Here is a 14,473-nt window from a genome sequence, read left to right as displayed (position 1 = left end):
GGACAGCAAAGGCATCTGTAAGAGGTGCATGCAGAAGGAAACCACTGTGGCTTCACTTTTTAAAACTGCAGTTATTAGTCATCAAAGTAAATCATGTTCTCCTTATGTATCCCAAGTATTACTTCTCCAATGAAATTATGATTTTTCTAAATATTATAAGATTTTATTGTTGTGCTTACATGTTCATTCCAGGCATCCCCGGGCCACCTAAAGCATTCAGTGGGGGTCTCATTGCACCTCCATAGTTCTGCAATGATAACCAAGGGTCAGACTACCACAAAACAAAAAAACAAAACCAAAGAGGAGGGGGAAAGAAAGGACAGCAGGTTAATGATATCCCTACACAACTGCTGACGGGATAGGCCAATGTAATTCATTCTTTCAGGAGTTTCCATTGTTGACTTTAAAAAAATTATATAGTTAACCCCAAGGAGAAAGAATTAACAAACCATAAAAATAGACTAAGAATACTGAAAACATCAATTGTTTCAGGAGGAGTTTTTTTACGAATACAGAGGTCAAGCCAACAGCCATCAAGGGGAAGATTTTACAATGTATTCAGTTTTTATATCAAGGGAGCTCATTAAAAATCAGAAACCGGGACTTATATTCTGAGATTTCTACATCGTGGAATTTAACCAGAATTAATTTTTGTTACATTTTGTTAGGATATCGATAAATGTTTGTATAAAGTTACACCATATGACACCACTTTTATAAAACAGAGCATAACCATTACATTTCTCTTCTTACCAGTCAATACTATCCAATACAAAAAGTGGTTAATATCATAATGCATGTCATATTGATGCCAACGTGTGAATTACCCACTGCCTATAAAATCTGAGTTTATGCTCTGATACAATGACACAAGTTTAACTGTACTATTTGAATGAAAAATTACATTGGACCTATTTTTATTCAGAAGAATACAAGCAAAACAATTTATCACTTCACAGTCATCATGCACTCCCTAGTCTATGTTAATCCTGATACATTTTTATGATATTACAAAAGAATGGCTAATAGTAAATTCTCTAAAATGAACAGCTGTGTGGTTTGGAAAGAGGCAGGGCACAAAGAAGTGACTTTACTTTAAAAAAAATAGGTCATTTTTGCAGTCTGTTTTCTAATAATAACACTAACACACTCTATTTAATGTAGAGCACATTACAAACTGCATAAACTATATGACTCGGACTTATGGATGTTTTCTATATTGGTCTCATTCACAAAGCCATAGAAAGTCCTGAATACATGGGAGAAATCCAACAGTGATACTGAAAGTGCGGGTGTAGTCCTGTTTATACCTTGAGTAAGTAATTTGACAATATTATGAACTGATCTATAACTAGGAGAGGAAGAGGTTCTGTTGCTGAAAACTCCCAAACTTTGAATTTTCTTCATTGTTAAGAATCCTGAAAGCATCCCATCAATAGGTGGTTTACAGCATCACTACCAGAAGCTGCAATGAGATGGCCTCTTCCAGATCCAGCAGTGCCAGCTGCTGGTCATCAACCACTACTCATTCTTGTGTAGACTGGTTGGTGCACATGTTCAGGCAAAAGTCACCCAGATTAATTTAAACCTTGTTTAAGCAAGGTTATCCTAGATGATTTCACCTGAGCAACTTCTGTGTCAGAACTGTCAGGCAATTACTGGTGGGTAGTCAAACTAGCTGTGCACAGCAACAGTACGCACTACCAGGTCTGGAGGCGAACACAGTCTGACTGTAATAGAATAGTAGTTCTGTATCTGTTTTACTCCATTTTTATATCTTGACATTGAAGGCTAAGCCATCATCCTTGTTTGGTCTGTCTGATATGTCCTCTCTTTATCTTAATTCAGGAATCATTTGTGTGGACTGGGGTTAAAGATGTCTATGGAATCCTGCAGGAAGAATCCTAATGTACTCTACTTACAACTCTGAATACTGCTAATTCTAATCAAATGTACCTCTTTGTCCTAAAATAAAAATTCATTAAGGCTACCAATATACATGTTTCTTCAGCTGCAACTATTTGTTCTTTACTAATGTATTTATTTGTTTGTTTGTTTATTTATTTGTTCTTGTGCTCCAAATTGTTCTTTACAGCTCTTCACCTAAAGGCATTAACCCTGCCATTTATCACATAGTTGAGTTGCTCTTAAAATGCTTCCTAATATCAGGTAGCCAAAATGAGCCAGATCAGTTGAGATTTTAATCTGAAATATTTAAGATTCTCCAGTTCTTTCTGACTAGAAACCATTAGGGAGCACGTGGGAGGCTCACCAACACCATATGAAGGCCAGGGAGAAAGTGGTGGTCTCAGAGCGGAGGTACTACCCCATTCACCTAGAATAATACAGCTTGGAAAAAGCCTGAACCCAATTCTTGAATTTTTCACAGATTAAAGCACTTCAAACTATCAATTACTACCTTTGCTTCGTGTTGTTGAGTTTGAAACACGCTAAAACCATAAAGTACAAAACTGAGGTAATTCTTCTGTAAGATTTCAAGCATAAGGATGGTATACTGGAACTACAAGCATTTCTGTGTCAGCACATAAAGTGTTTTGCAAGCTGACTGCCTGTGCAGCAAGGCAGCAGGGCTTCCTACCACCAGCACACCTAAGTCAACTTTATAGCACTGTAGCAAAAGGATGTGTTAAAGATTCATCAAATTTGGGTTTAGAACTGCATTCTGAGAAGGTCCTGAGTGCCAGATTCAAAGATATATGATGACTTATTTATAGAAAAGATTGATTTAAACACAAATTTTGTGTAGATTAGCTACATTTTCCCCAATTTTAAGATGATGGTCAGTACAAGAAAGAAGAATCTTATAAAACCAATTATCCTTAAAAAATACTGGCATGAGATTTTCCTGCTGTGTGACTAATGGTGCTGCGTAAGTATCAGCTCAATCTCATATGGTAGCATTGCAAAGCTGCTCTTTCTACCTCCAAAAGACAAGTGGTAAATATACGTCAATGCTACAGAAAAAATAACAAACATATTTAATAATGCTGGTCACACAGCAGATGTTCTGTAGAACTGCACAACTGATTTCTATCCAGAAGACCCAAAATTGTAAAGCCAGTCATAAACAGACTTGAAAGGGAAAGTTATTTAATCATTTAAAATTCAGTTACTATTCTAAGGAACAAAGAAGTCACTAGAGAGATTATCTGAAACGGGGAGGTAAAAATGCAAAGTGTGGGCACAACAAAGACGCTGTAAAACAAAATACTGGCAACGCTGGTATCAAACACCACCAGCTAAATTTTTTCTCACTGAGAGTGCTGACAAAATAATCTTTTGGTATGCATCACAATTAATTTGTTTTCTAACTTAGCTTACTGTTGAAATGTAATACTGATAAATACCCACTCGTGTTTTCATACTTTTGAAGAAAGGAGCCTATTAACAATTATGACCAAGTTAACACCACACAGAAGGCTGATGCTTGCAACCAAAGGTTGCTTTGCTCCTCAAGAATAGAGGTAGAGAGATGCCTATGATTGATGAGAGGCAGAAATAGCAGCATGAATTTCTCAATTTTCATTAAAATCCCTCTAGCACTCATCAGATACCTAGATCAAATTGTATGAAAGAAAAACTTCAGTGAATTTTTCGGGGTATTCTTGGTACAAAGACTTTGTCTAAGTTAGAAGTATTAATCTTTTCCTCCTAAACAGCATAAATAACGGGGTTGGGAGGATGAGGAAACACCTATTTGATCCTTGGGCTCTTTTTACAAATGTAAGCTTTTAATTACAACATACACTGGCCATAGAACAAACATAACTTTTCTGAAATAGCAAGTTAAGTGATTCCTCTTTTAATTTCAAATTTTAATTAAAATGTCTTAGGTTTTCATTTCATTTTAGATTTTGTATAACTGCATCTCAGAATTGATTTTCGTAAAACAGAAAACTTATTTTTAAAGAAAAAGTCCTGCCCATTTCCAACCTATGGAAGGTCAGAATAATATGGTATAAGCCTGTCAATAAAAATCTGAGGAAGGTACCTGTGGTCCTAATGGAACCATTCCCCTTGGAGGAGTCATTCTCTGCATTGGCCCACCCATGTTTGGATGCCCTGCAAATAAAATTAACTTATAAAACTATGTAATACACAAGCACTTTCTAAAACAACTGTAACAAATTATTCCATTTTAATTAACAAAAAGATTTAAAAGCTGCAGCGAGCTTTGAAACACAGAAAGAAAGATGCAAGTTTGAGAAAACAGTACTTTTGCATGGCCCAAATTATTATTTCATTCACCTTGCTGTCGTGTTGGATCCATCCCACTAGGCAATAATGGCTGACTTCCTGGGACCCCTCCAAGTGCCTGCAGGTATACGAGAAACCATCTGTTAAAAGCATATAATGCTTTGAAACTTATGTTAAACATAATGCAGAAACTTTGGTTTTAATTCCTGGATTCAAGAGTCAGTTCCTGGAGTAAAGAGTAATGTGGAAGAGTTAACTTTCCTAAAGGCCCTAACTAAATGTCTCACTACTAGAAGTCCTATGATCTTGACTATGGATTTGCATGGACAAACTCTGTGGAATTACGTATAATTCTTGTCTAAAATATAATTGCCCAGTTTGCCACCTCCCACCCTCTTCCTTCACTTCAGCTTACCTATTTTTTTTAACCTTCAAAACATCCCATTTTTCTTGGGTACATGGCAATTTATCCAAAGCTTATATTGTTACAGTTTTCCCCTTTTAACCACTATTTTAACATTTCCTTTCAGACGTCAGGATACAGACATCAAACCTCTCTGAGGGTGAGCCATAACTGCACAGCACTCACAGAGTACACCTAATTAGAGCTGTAATGTGGAGGACATTTTATTATCCACTCTGCTTTACTCTTGACGGGTATCAATGCCAAGGTAAGCTTATTATTCATCTGGAGATAACAGTCACAAAATTTGCTCCTAAATCTCACCTTCAAGCATGAAGGTACATTGTGGAGTCATTTCACCTCTAGTCCAAATTACATGCAGTGCTTTTACATCCCCAATTTTTAATTTGCCCTTTGAGTTTATAGTAACTGAATTAGGCTTAAGGCTAATTTCTACACTCTCTTACCTACAGTTTAGTCAACTAGAAAAATGTTTTCATGGATGGATCTTTGTAGATGGTCCACTAGGTGCTATTTCACATTTCAAAACAACACCACGTGGTCAGTAAAAATGTACCCAGAATGAGTAAAGGTGTTATTTTGAAAGTAATCTAGTCAGGCAATACAGGCACTGCTTCCTGTATGAATGAGTAAGTTACTCTTGACCTGGAAATACTGTAGTAGTCTTGAATACGTATAAAGGTCAACTTATCTGCAAATCCTATACGGTTTATTTCCACAAGAGTTAGGAAATTAAAAATGAAGATGTATGTTATTATGTCAAAGGTAACACAGTGTAAAGGCACTGCACTCGAAGATTAATGGAATAAACAAATAACCTGAGGCAACACCATTTAAATCAGAGTTTTACATGTACTTCAGTGGCTTGAAGTCTGGATGATACACAAGAGTGGCACAGAGAAGTGTCAAACACTGGCAAAGCAGGAATTGGTCACTTCTGCCAGTGAGGGCCAGTGGCATGCATGGACACAGGGGGATTTGCTGCTGTGGGAACACGTGACTGAAGACTTCTTGTTCCTTTCTAACATGTTATACCACTTTTCAAGAAAAATGAGCATAGCTGTACAGCACAAACCATTGCCTAGAGCAAATACCTTGTAGGGTTTGATCTTGTGGGACCTCTGTAGGATTTGTCCTTGGGTACTGGAGGCAAGTCAGGGGCACTCATATGGCACTCAGCAGGTACTAACTTACCTTACTTATCTATCTTACTTATCTTAGTCTAGATCTATCTCAGATAACACTTACACAGCACTGACTCTGCTGTGCACACAAGCCCAGTGTTCTCCCTCCTTGCCTGAGAAACACAATCACTACTGCAAGGCACTAAAGAATAGTTATAGTTACACTGGGAATTTTATCTCTGATTTTCACTGACATCTGCCTAATTGTCAGCCTTAAAGCTGCACTACAAAAGTTTATCACTTTCACACACTGTCCATCAACATTGTAACTTAAATAATGGCAATGTTGTTAAAAGCAGTAATTCATGAATGTGGCACAACAATGAATTGCAAAAACTGTAATTTACTGAGACTATGTTACAGTTCTCAGCTGAAAATATCACAATGTGCAGACAAAAAAAGCTTCCAAAACCAAAACTGCAGGTTGGCAGTGCTTTCACAGCACTCACCACATCCAATTTCTACCTGCCAGTGTTGACAGTGTTTAGAAACAGACAGAGAAATAAAGAAATATGTGAAATCTAAACACTGGTATATCTTTGGCTAAGATATTACTGAAAGGTCCAAAAATCAAGAAGATATTTGGTACTAAGTTACCATATGTCTGTAGTAAATATTTAACTAAAGTGTTAATGATATTGCACTTTTACATTGTCCCCTGACGATCATTTCAGCAAGGTTAATTAAGTCACCCATTTCCCTTGTGAGAAAGTCACTATGGTACAGGTAACCTAACTTGCTCTCCAACATGATCTGTCCAGCTCACTAAAATGTAACCATCATATTTTCTGACAATATTGTGCCTGTGCTGTTTGTTGATGTTGTGTTACACAAATTAAAAAAATAGCCAGATTTGGGCAAAAAAACTCCTCACTAAGCTGTGATAACAAGAAAGGTAGTACTGAGAGTCAAAGCTGGACCAAGACACCCATATGATATTTTTCTGCCTGATTAACTTTTCATCTCCTGACAACTCCTTTCTCCTCCTCTACTTGCACTATGGAAAACTTAAAAATACACATGCTATCTGCTTCCAGAACCATCTTTTCACAGATGGGCCAATAAAGGTCTCTGCTGACGAACAGCAGCTCATTACCCATTCTTTTTACACTGGCATGCATATGTTTTGGTAGAAATGAGAGAAAATCAGAAATTCAATGCTTTTATAAAGTCCTCAGAGTGTCTGTAAGAGCCATAGAGCACTTTATGATGTCTGTTTCTCACCAATAATCTCCATATTTACTGTGAGATAAATATACTTTATATATCCAACAAAGAATAAGAGGGAGCAATGCGGTTTATACAGAATTAACTAATAAAATTCTCAGAGGTAACTGTTTGACGTGGTTAGGAAACTTTAGAGAGTGTTACGGAGACACTGCTTTCATCTCAGAGCAGGCTGCGCTGGCAGTCTGAGGTTAATGCAGCACTAGGCAGGGCAACTATGTCCTCCTTTTGTAAATGCACAATACATTTTGAGGTGTAGACACTAATTAAGAATATGATCGTGAGCTGGGAGTGGCATGGCCACACCTTATCCAAATAACTATTTGATAGTTAGACAAAATAGGGTGGAGAGGGATTGAGTGAGTTTTGTGGCCCACAATCCAACAAGGCAACATTCTGTGTTCCCACCACTGCATCACCACTCTGGACCACAATGCTGTATCAGTGACAAAATCTTACCTGGTTAGGTATTCTTAAAGGTGGCCTTGGACCTCCAGGGTACCGAGGAGACATGAAAGGCTATGAAAAAAAGGAGAAACACTGCTAAATAACTCAACTTAGCTTGTAGGTACCACGTTGAGTCATTGGGCATATGGCTCGTGCCATGCTCACACCTCAAGCATTCAGCTTAAATACTCTGCACAGCATTCTTATTGAATGCTTCTATAAAGATATATTATATAAAGTTTTGTTACAGTAATTGTGAATGCAGACTATAAAGAACTTAATGCATTCAGAACAAAAAACAAGAAATAATTTAGTTTATATAATCAAACGTCTATATTTTCCACTGAAGAACTGGGAAACATAGGAACCCTGGAATGGAAAACAAAAGTAACTAATAGCTTAGTAATTCACAAATACTTTTCATTATTTTTTTCATAATATTATAGTAAAATGCAATGTAAGATTTAACCAGTAAAGTTAAATCACAGATTTCAAGTTTATGTCATAAACGTTGGTGGTTCCATTAACTGTATTAATTCAATGATGCAATTCTCCCACCCCTCCATATTTAACTCCATGCCCACACAGTAAATGCCCTCTCTCAAAACCAAATTTATACACAAATCTGTCAAACCACCCTGCACCTTGTGAGGTTCTAGTGGCTCTTGGCTACTATTATACTACTTCATAGACACAGACAAAGTCAGTCCCTTATGATAAACAAATGGTAGTACCAGCAAATGCTTTTAACAGCTCTACTTATTCCATCTCAAATCATGACAGTAATTAGAAATCTGAAAAGCTGGGAGATTAGTGGAAAGTGTGATATCTACAGGAAAAAGGCACAAACATCTGACTAAACAGATGATGAAGAGGATTATTTTGGCAAGCAAGTGTACCTGTAACTCCATAACAAAATGAAGAGCCAAAAGTATGCTTTGACTGTGAACACAGGGACAAAAAAAGACTATTTCTTTCTATCATGAAAGAGGAGCTTGCTTCGGCTCATGACACTGCCACTGGAGACAAGCAAGAGATAATGGAGTTTGCTGAGACTTCCCGGGGCAATCTCTGATTACAAATGAGCCAAATGAGCTGCTGCATTTTTAAACCAAATATACCTACACAGGCATCATCCAGTCAGCTGCAGCTAAGGACTAGCGGGTCACTAAAACTCTAGGATCCACACCCCTGTTTTACAAACAAATGGTGTATTTCAGCTACAGTGTTATTCCAGTGATCATTAGTGCTAGTAATGCAGGCATTAATGTAGCAATAGCTAGAAAAGGAATTATCATTATTTTACCAATAATTGGTAATGACATTTTCCCCTGTGATCTTGCATTAAAAAATAAATAACAGAATCTTTCACATCTCAGAATCAGATGAAAGCTGAAACAATGTAACCCACATAAACAAAAGAGGTACTAGAAAGCAATTCAGAATACAGAGGGTTTACAAACTGCAGAAGAAAGTTCAATGGCAATTGTGAAAAGATTTCTTTAATAAAAAAGCTGTTTGAAATTATGTGCTATAGAAGAAGTAGTCTTCTTCATGCCCTCTCTGGCGGCGAGATCCTCTGATAAACATGCATGTGGTGAAGGCTATAAACACGCAGGCCCTTGTAAAGTAGAAAAAGTGCATGGAAATTAGATTTCCAATACTTTTCATAAAGGTCAACCAAGTACATTGTATGGCGTGACATATTCTAGTAGAGTATCCTGGACTTGGCTTACTTCATTCAACAAATGAAACCTTAACTTTATTTACAGTTTTACAGCTCATAAAAGGGAAATCAGCAGTGTCTCTCAAATCAACCATATCTTAAAGTACAATCACACTACTAATATTAGTATACAACGGGGCATTATTGGCAGAACATCTGATTCTTCCTGCTTGTTCCCTCTCTTCCCAGCAGGTTCACCTTTCTATGCAGCTTATGAAAATATAAAAAAACTCTCATTTTTAATAGAATTGAAATTGCAATCTAGAAAGATATATCTACATATAAAAATAATTTATAAATGAAAAATACCCCACTACACTAAGGAGAGAAAGAGACTTAAAGTCACAATTTCACTTTTCAAACTAGGTCTTGCACTGTTTCTAATGCCTGACAATTACCGCCCGTATTTTTTGGTTTGCTGCATCACTGAGATCAGTAGCTATTACAGATTTTTGAGAAGGGTTGGATCTAGGTAGGTCTAAAGTCTACTTAATAAAAGTCTCACAGGGTAAGTCTAGGATTCTTCTCTGAAGTTATATAAAAGCCATGAACTTCTTTTTTTTTTTAGGCATTCTTTCCTAAGCAGCCATCCAAACAGACACATACTTTTTGCATCTACTTCTGACTTGTTAGCTCACTGCATGAAGTAACTACGGGAGCCTCTTTGACAGAGCCTCTTTATGTCATGTTTATATAGTGCAAACATTGATGTCTCTATGTATTCCCTTTAAAAATATTTGTAGAAGTTTTTAAACCCTTTCCCATTCTTTAAGAAATCTAAGTAGAAGTGCAATAGTTTTTAAGATTCTTGATGATCCATGAACACAAATACTACAAAGTTCTATAGGCAGGAAAATATATGAACTGGGAAACACAACTAATGTTTTGATGACTGCAAGTATCACTTAAGGCCCATACAGCACTGCAGAAAATGGTCAGATAGTAACATTCAAATACAATTCTAAATAATTTTACGTGTTTTGGACCAAGACTTAGTACTTACACTTACCACAAATATGCTACCATTAAAGAGTTAAATACTCTAAACTTTGTGCCAATTACTAAACTTCTCCACCTTCATCACCAATATCATGTTTGCCCACAAAAACTTTTATCAAGATGTATCAAAACAACAAAGAAACTGTGTTGAATGTCTTAATGAAATTTAATTAAATATGATCAGCTTTTCACTACATCAAGAGCATTTTTTTCAAGTCATACACTTAATTAAGCACCAGGCATTCTGAAAGACACAAACTCAAGCAGTAGGCACTATTTGTCACATCTTGTTTCTCTACATCCTTTGTAATTAATAGGAACAGCTGACATTTAGTCTCCAATTTAGTTTTACTTTATTGTTAAGAGTTGCTGAAATGACTATGGCTGAGGAAGGAATCCCTGTGGACTTAGACTTCTTACGGCTAAGTAGTTCCCTCCTTGACTTCTTGGAAACCTTTTCCTTCCCTCTCTTAATGATATTACAGCACATACATCACAAAAAGTAATAGATTCAAAATATGAGCATTAAATTAAAACCAATGATCAAAGGTTTTTGAATTGGTCAGCACAGCATTTGTCCTCAGAAGACAAAAACCAAATTCTTCTCATGTGGAAGACTTGGACATATCTGCCTGCTTACCTGAGCCTGGTTTCAACTCAAAAATCAGCATCTTGATAGCTAAAAACCTTTAATGGATTCCCATATTCTCAGCAAGACTGACTCCTCATTTGTCTCTGGGGAGTCCACTGGGGAGGACTGGATAGGTGCCACACTGATGAATCAAATACTTCATTGCTTACACTAGCTAGCAAGGAGGGAGAGAGCTGTCAGCAAACCCCAGAGTACAAGAGTACTTCTTCTTTCTAAAGAATTATAGACATACGACTCTTCAAAAAAAAAAAAAATAACCAGGGTAAAAATAGAAAGAAATAATTAAGCTGGAAAAAATATGACAAATGATAGGTTATGGGATATAATAATGCAGCAGTAACTTTAGCTGTTGGGTAGGAAGAAGATAGAAGGACAAAAGATATTATCTCCTAGAGTCCTCTGTTCAAAAGCATGTAAGATACTCATCTGAAGAGTATGAATGTAACTGGTACTTCAGGGCCAGAACTTCAGATATTGCAAAGCCTGTCTAAGGGAAACTGCTCTCTCAAAGCTGATCTGACTGAGGAAGAACGGTATTATCAGAGTAATTTCCAGGTGCTGAAACAGCTCTCAAGGGTTTTCAGGCAATACTACAGCCTTCAAGTGCCTCTAATCCACAACAGGGACATGACACTGAGTATGAGATGTAAACAATGCTATTGTGCGCTACCCTAAGCTACAATGCACTTCTCAAATGGAGTTCAGGGACTGGCACATATACTAAAGTATTAAGCAAAAAAAAAACCCCAAACAAAGCCCCAAACCAAATACCAAAGCAAATAAAAAATCACCACTGCCACCAAAGAATGTGAAGGAAAAAAACCCCAAACCAACAAACGCTCACTTGAAAAGTACTAAGAAAACACTAAAAAAAGAGAGACTGCACAAAAGTTGGAGTTGGAGGTCTGTGGCTAGTGGAGCTCCACTGGGGCCAGTCTTGTTCAACACCTTCATCAGCCACCTGGATGAGGGGACAGACTGTACCTGAGCAAGTTGACTGCTGACACCAAACTGGGAGGACTGGCTGATTCCCCAGAAGGCTGTGCTGCCATTCAGTGGGATCTTGACTGGCTTGAGAATTGGGCAGAGAGGAACCTCCTGAGGTTCAACAAGGACAAGTGCAGAGTCCTGCAATCTGGGGAGGAGTAACCCCATGCACCAGTACAGGCTGGGGACTGACCTGCTGAAGAGCAGCTCTGCAGAGAGAGACCTGGGACTCCTGAATCATAATAAACTAAATATGAGCCAGCAATGTGCCCTCATGGCCAAGAAGGCCACTGGCATCCTGGGATGCATCAAGAAGAGTGTGGCCAGCAGGTCAAGGGAGGTTCTTCTCCCTCTCTACTCTGCCCTGGTGAGGCCTCATCTGGAGTCCTGTGTCCTGTTCTGGGCTCCTCAGCTCAAGAGGGACAGGAGAGAGTCCAATGCAGGGTCACCAAGATGATCAGGGGACTGGAACATCTTTCATGTAAGAAAAGGCTGTGGAATTGGGGCCGTTTAGTCTGGAGAAGAGAAGACTGAGGGGGGATCTCATTAATATTTACAAATATCTAAAGGGTGGGTGTCAGGAGGTTGGGACATCCCGTTTTCTATAGTAGCTAGTAACAGGACAAGGGGTAATGGGATGAAGCTGGAACACAAAAAGTTCCATTTAAATATAAGAAAAAACTATTTCACTGTGAGGGTGATGGAGCAGTGGCACAGGCTGCCCAGAGGGCTTGTGGAGTCTCCATCCTTGGAGGTCTTCAATAGCCGCCTGAAAGGTCCATTTTCCCACCCCTACCATTCTATGATTCCATAAAATAAAACCACTAAACAAAGAATCCAACTCTCTACAGGAAGAGTAAAAGGTATCTTATAAACTGTATATGTAACAGAATTTTATGAGTCACGTGTGCAAATATACTGTAAAAGTCTTGTAAAATGCTAGTTTTCTTAATCCCTGGGAACTCAGGGGGACAAGCAGATAATAAGTTTCTCAGTAGGAAAGTCTTTGAAGAAGCAACATTCAAGTACAGTAGTCTCACTGCCCACATTTTGGTTCCATTATTCATGAAAAATTATTTCACAAAAAATATCCATCAGGAGGCTGATGACATAAAGATACAGAAGCTGGCAAATTTCCCTTACAGTTGTGTAATTCTTACTCCGTCTGCTTTTAGTTGTTTGAGTGACTCTAGAATATGGTGTGGTTTAGTTTTCTTGTATTTGATACTTGTGGAATAAAAGATTTAGAAAATGTTCTTCTACTAAGGCTGATAGATTTCAATAAATCTATTTTTCTTTACATTTACTTCCCTTCCAAGAGCTGTAAATATAATTTACTTGTCTCCAAATATAGGGGTGGGAGGAGGTGTGGTTGCATTAACATTGGAATCCTATTTTTTACACATACCATTACATTTATTGACTACATTATGTCCCTCATAAATAGCAAAATGTACAATAATCCCCAGTCAAGTAACTAATCCTGAATATTGCTTACATTTAAATTTTGACTGTGAATGAATTCCTGATGAGATTGAGTTTACTATAAATATCTGTTTCAATACATGCATATTATGTGATGTCCTATGACTTGTTATACTGGACAGCACAACCTCAAGTTACAAACATACACACACACACATACACCAAGAAAACAAGTAACTGTAGTTCAAAAAGAATTACTGCACTTGTTGGGCGTAAGTAATGGGGAAATTACACATATCTGCTAACCATAAAAATACCAAGAGGCCAAACGCCAGCAAAGCTTGGGTTGAGGAGAATAAAATGGAACTAATAACTTGAACAGGAGAACCCTGACTACATTAAGAAAAAAACACCTTTCTCAGTCAGGGTAGCTTAAAACAACAATGCTTAACCAGATTCACACTAACATCTTCCCAGATGGGTACACTAAAAGGTTTTTTGTCTCAGGAAAATATGGGATTGTCTGGTTAAAGTAGGGCAGAAGGTATGTTTTAAAACCACCATGTGGTTTAAATGACCACATTTCAGGCTACACCAGAAAGCAGGGCAGCAGCTCAACCAGACTCATCCAGTCAAATCACACTCTCCAAGGCTGACTGGCTTGCAGAAAGATGACTTGCAAAGCATGATGTGTCAAAGACCCAGGAGGGATGTGGCCTCATGCATTGACTGCTCAGGCCATTGAATGTATCATGTCCCCTACCTAGCTCACCCCCCTGCTTTGCACAAGATGAGCATTCCTAGAGGAGATTCCCAAATCACCTATAAATTCATAGCCTTAGAAGCAAACAAATCCAAGTGTTAACTGTTTTTCAGTATCCTATTTTTTCTTTTCAACTTACATGATCAGATTTAGAAAGATCGCTTTAAACTGTACATCTCAACACCTTAAGAGCAGATGATGCTCCTACATGGAGAACATCTCTTAGAGGAACAATGAGAGAGGACCACAAACTAAAAAATACAAGGTGAAACAGTTCTAGCATTGAGTATGGAAAGGACTGCAATGGTATTACCTGGTTTGTATAAGTCAGTCATCATAATCCACACAAAACTCTAAACAGTAATTATTTCTAGAAGCTGAAAATGGAACCACAGGTTTAATTTGTGCACACTATTACCTT

The 14,473-nt window shown here is 37.7% G+C and overlaps 1 protein-coding gene across 5 annotated transcripts in view; it reads right to left on the bottom strand.

Annotated features, from left to right (window-relative positions):
• Nucleotides 1–14,473, bottom strand: part of SSBP2 (single stranded DNA binding protein 2) — a 189,325-nt gene that overhangs the window by 36,013 nt on the left and 138,839 nt on the right. For 3 of the 5 annotated variants that reach the window (XM_062018381.1, XM_062018383.1, XM_062018385.1), the window contains 4 exons: nucleotides 7,513–7,572; nucleotides 4,270–4,336; nucleotides 4,013–4,083; nucleotides 180–271 (listed from right to left, as the gene is read on the bottom strand). In XM_062018381.1, coding sequence (XP_061874365.1) covers nucleotides 180–271; nucleotides 4,013–4,083; nucleotides 4,270–4,336; nucleotides 7,513–7,572 — 290 coding nt within the window. The remainder of the gene's footprint in view (nucleotides 1–179; nucleotides 272–4,012; nucleotides 4,084–4,269; nucleotides 4,337–7,512; nucleotides 7,573–14,473) is intronic. The other 2 variants (XM_062018382.1, XM_062018384.1) reach the window with 1 other exon arrangement.

Source organism: Colius striatus, chromosome Z (genome assembly GCF_028858725.1).
Source record: "Colius striatus isolate bColStr4 chromosome Z, bColStr4.1.hap1, whole genome shotgun sequence".
NCBI classification, from domain to species: Eukaryota; Metazoa; Chordata; class Aves; order Coliiformes; family Coliidae; genus Colius; species Colius striatus.
This window is presented reverse-complemented; position numbering and strand designations above follow the sequence as displayed.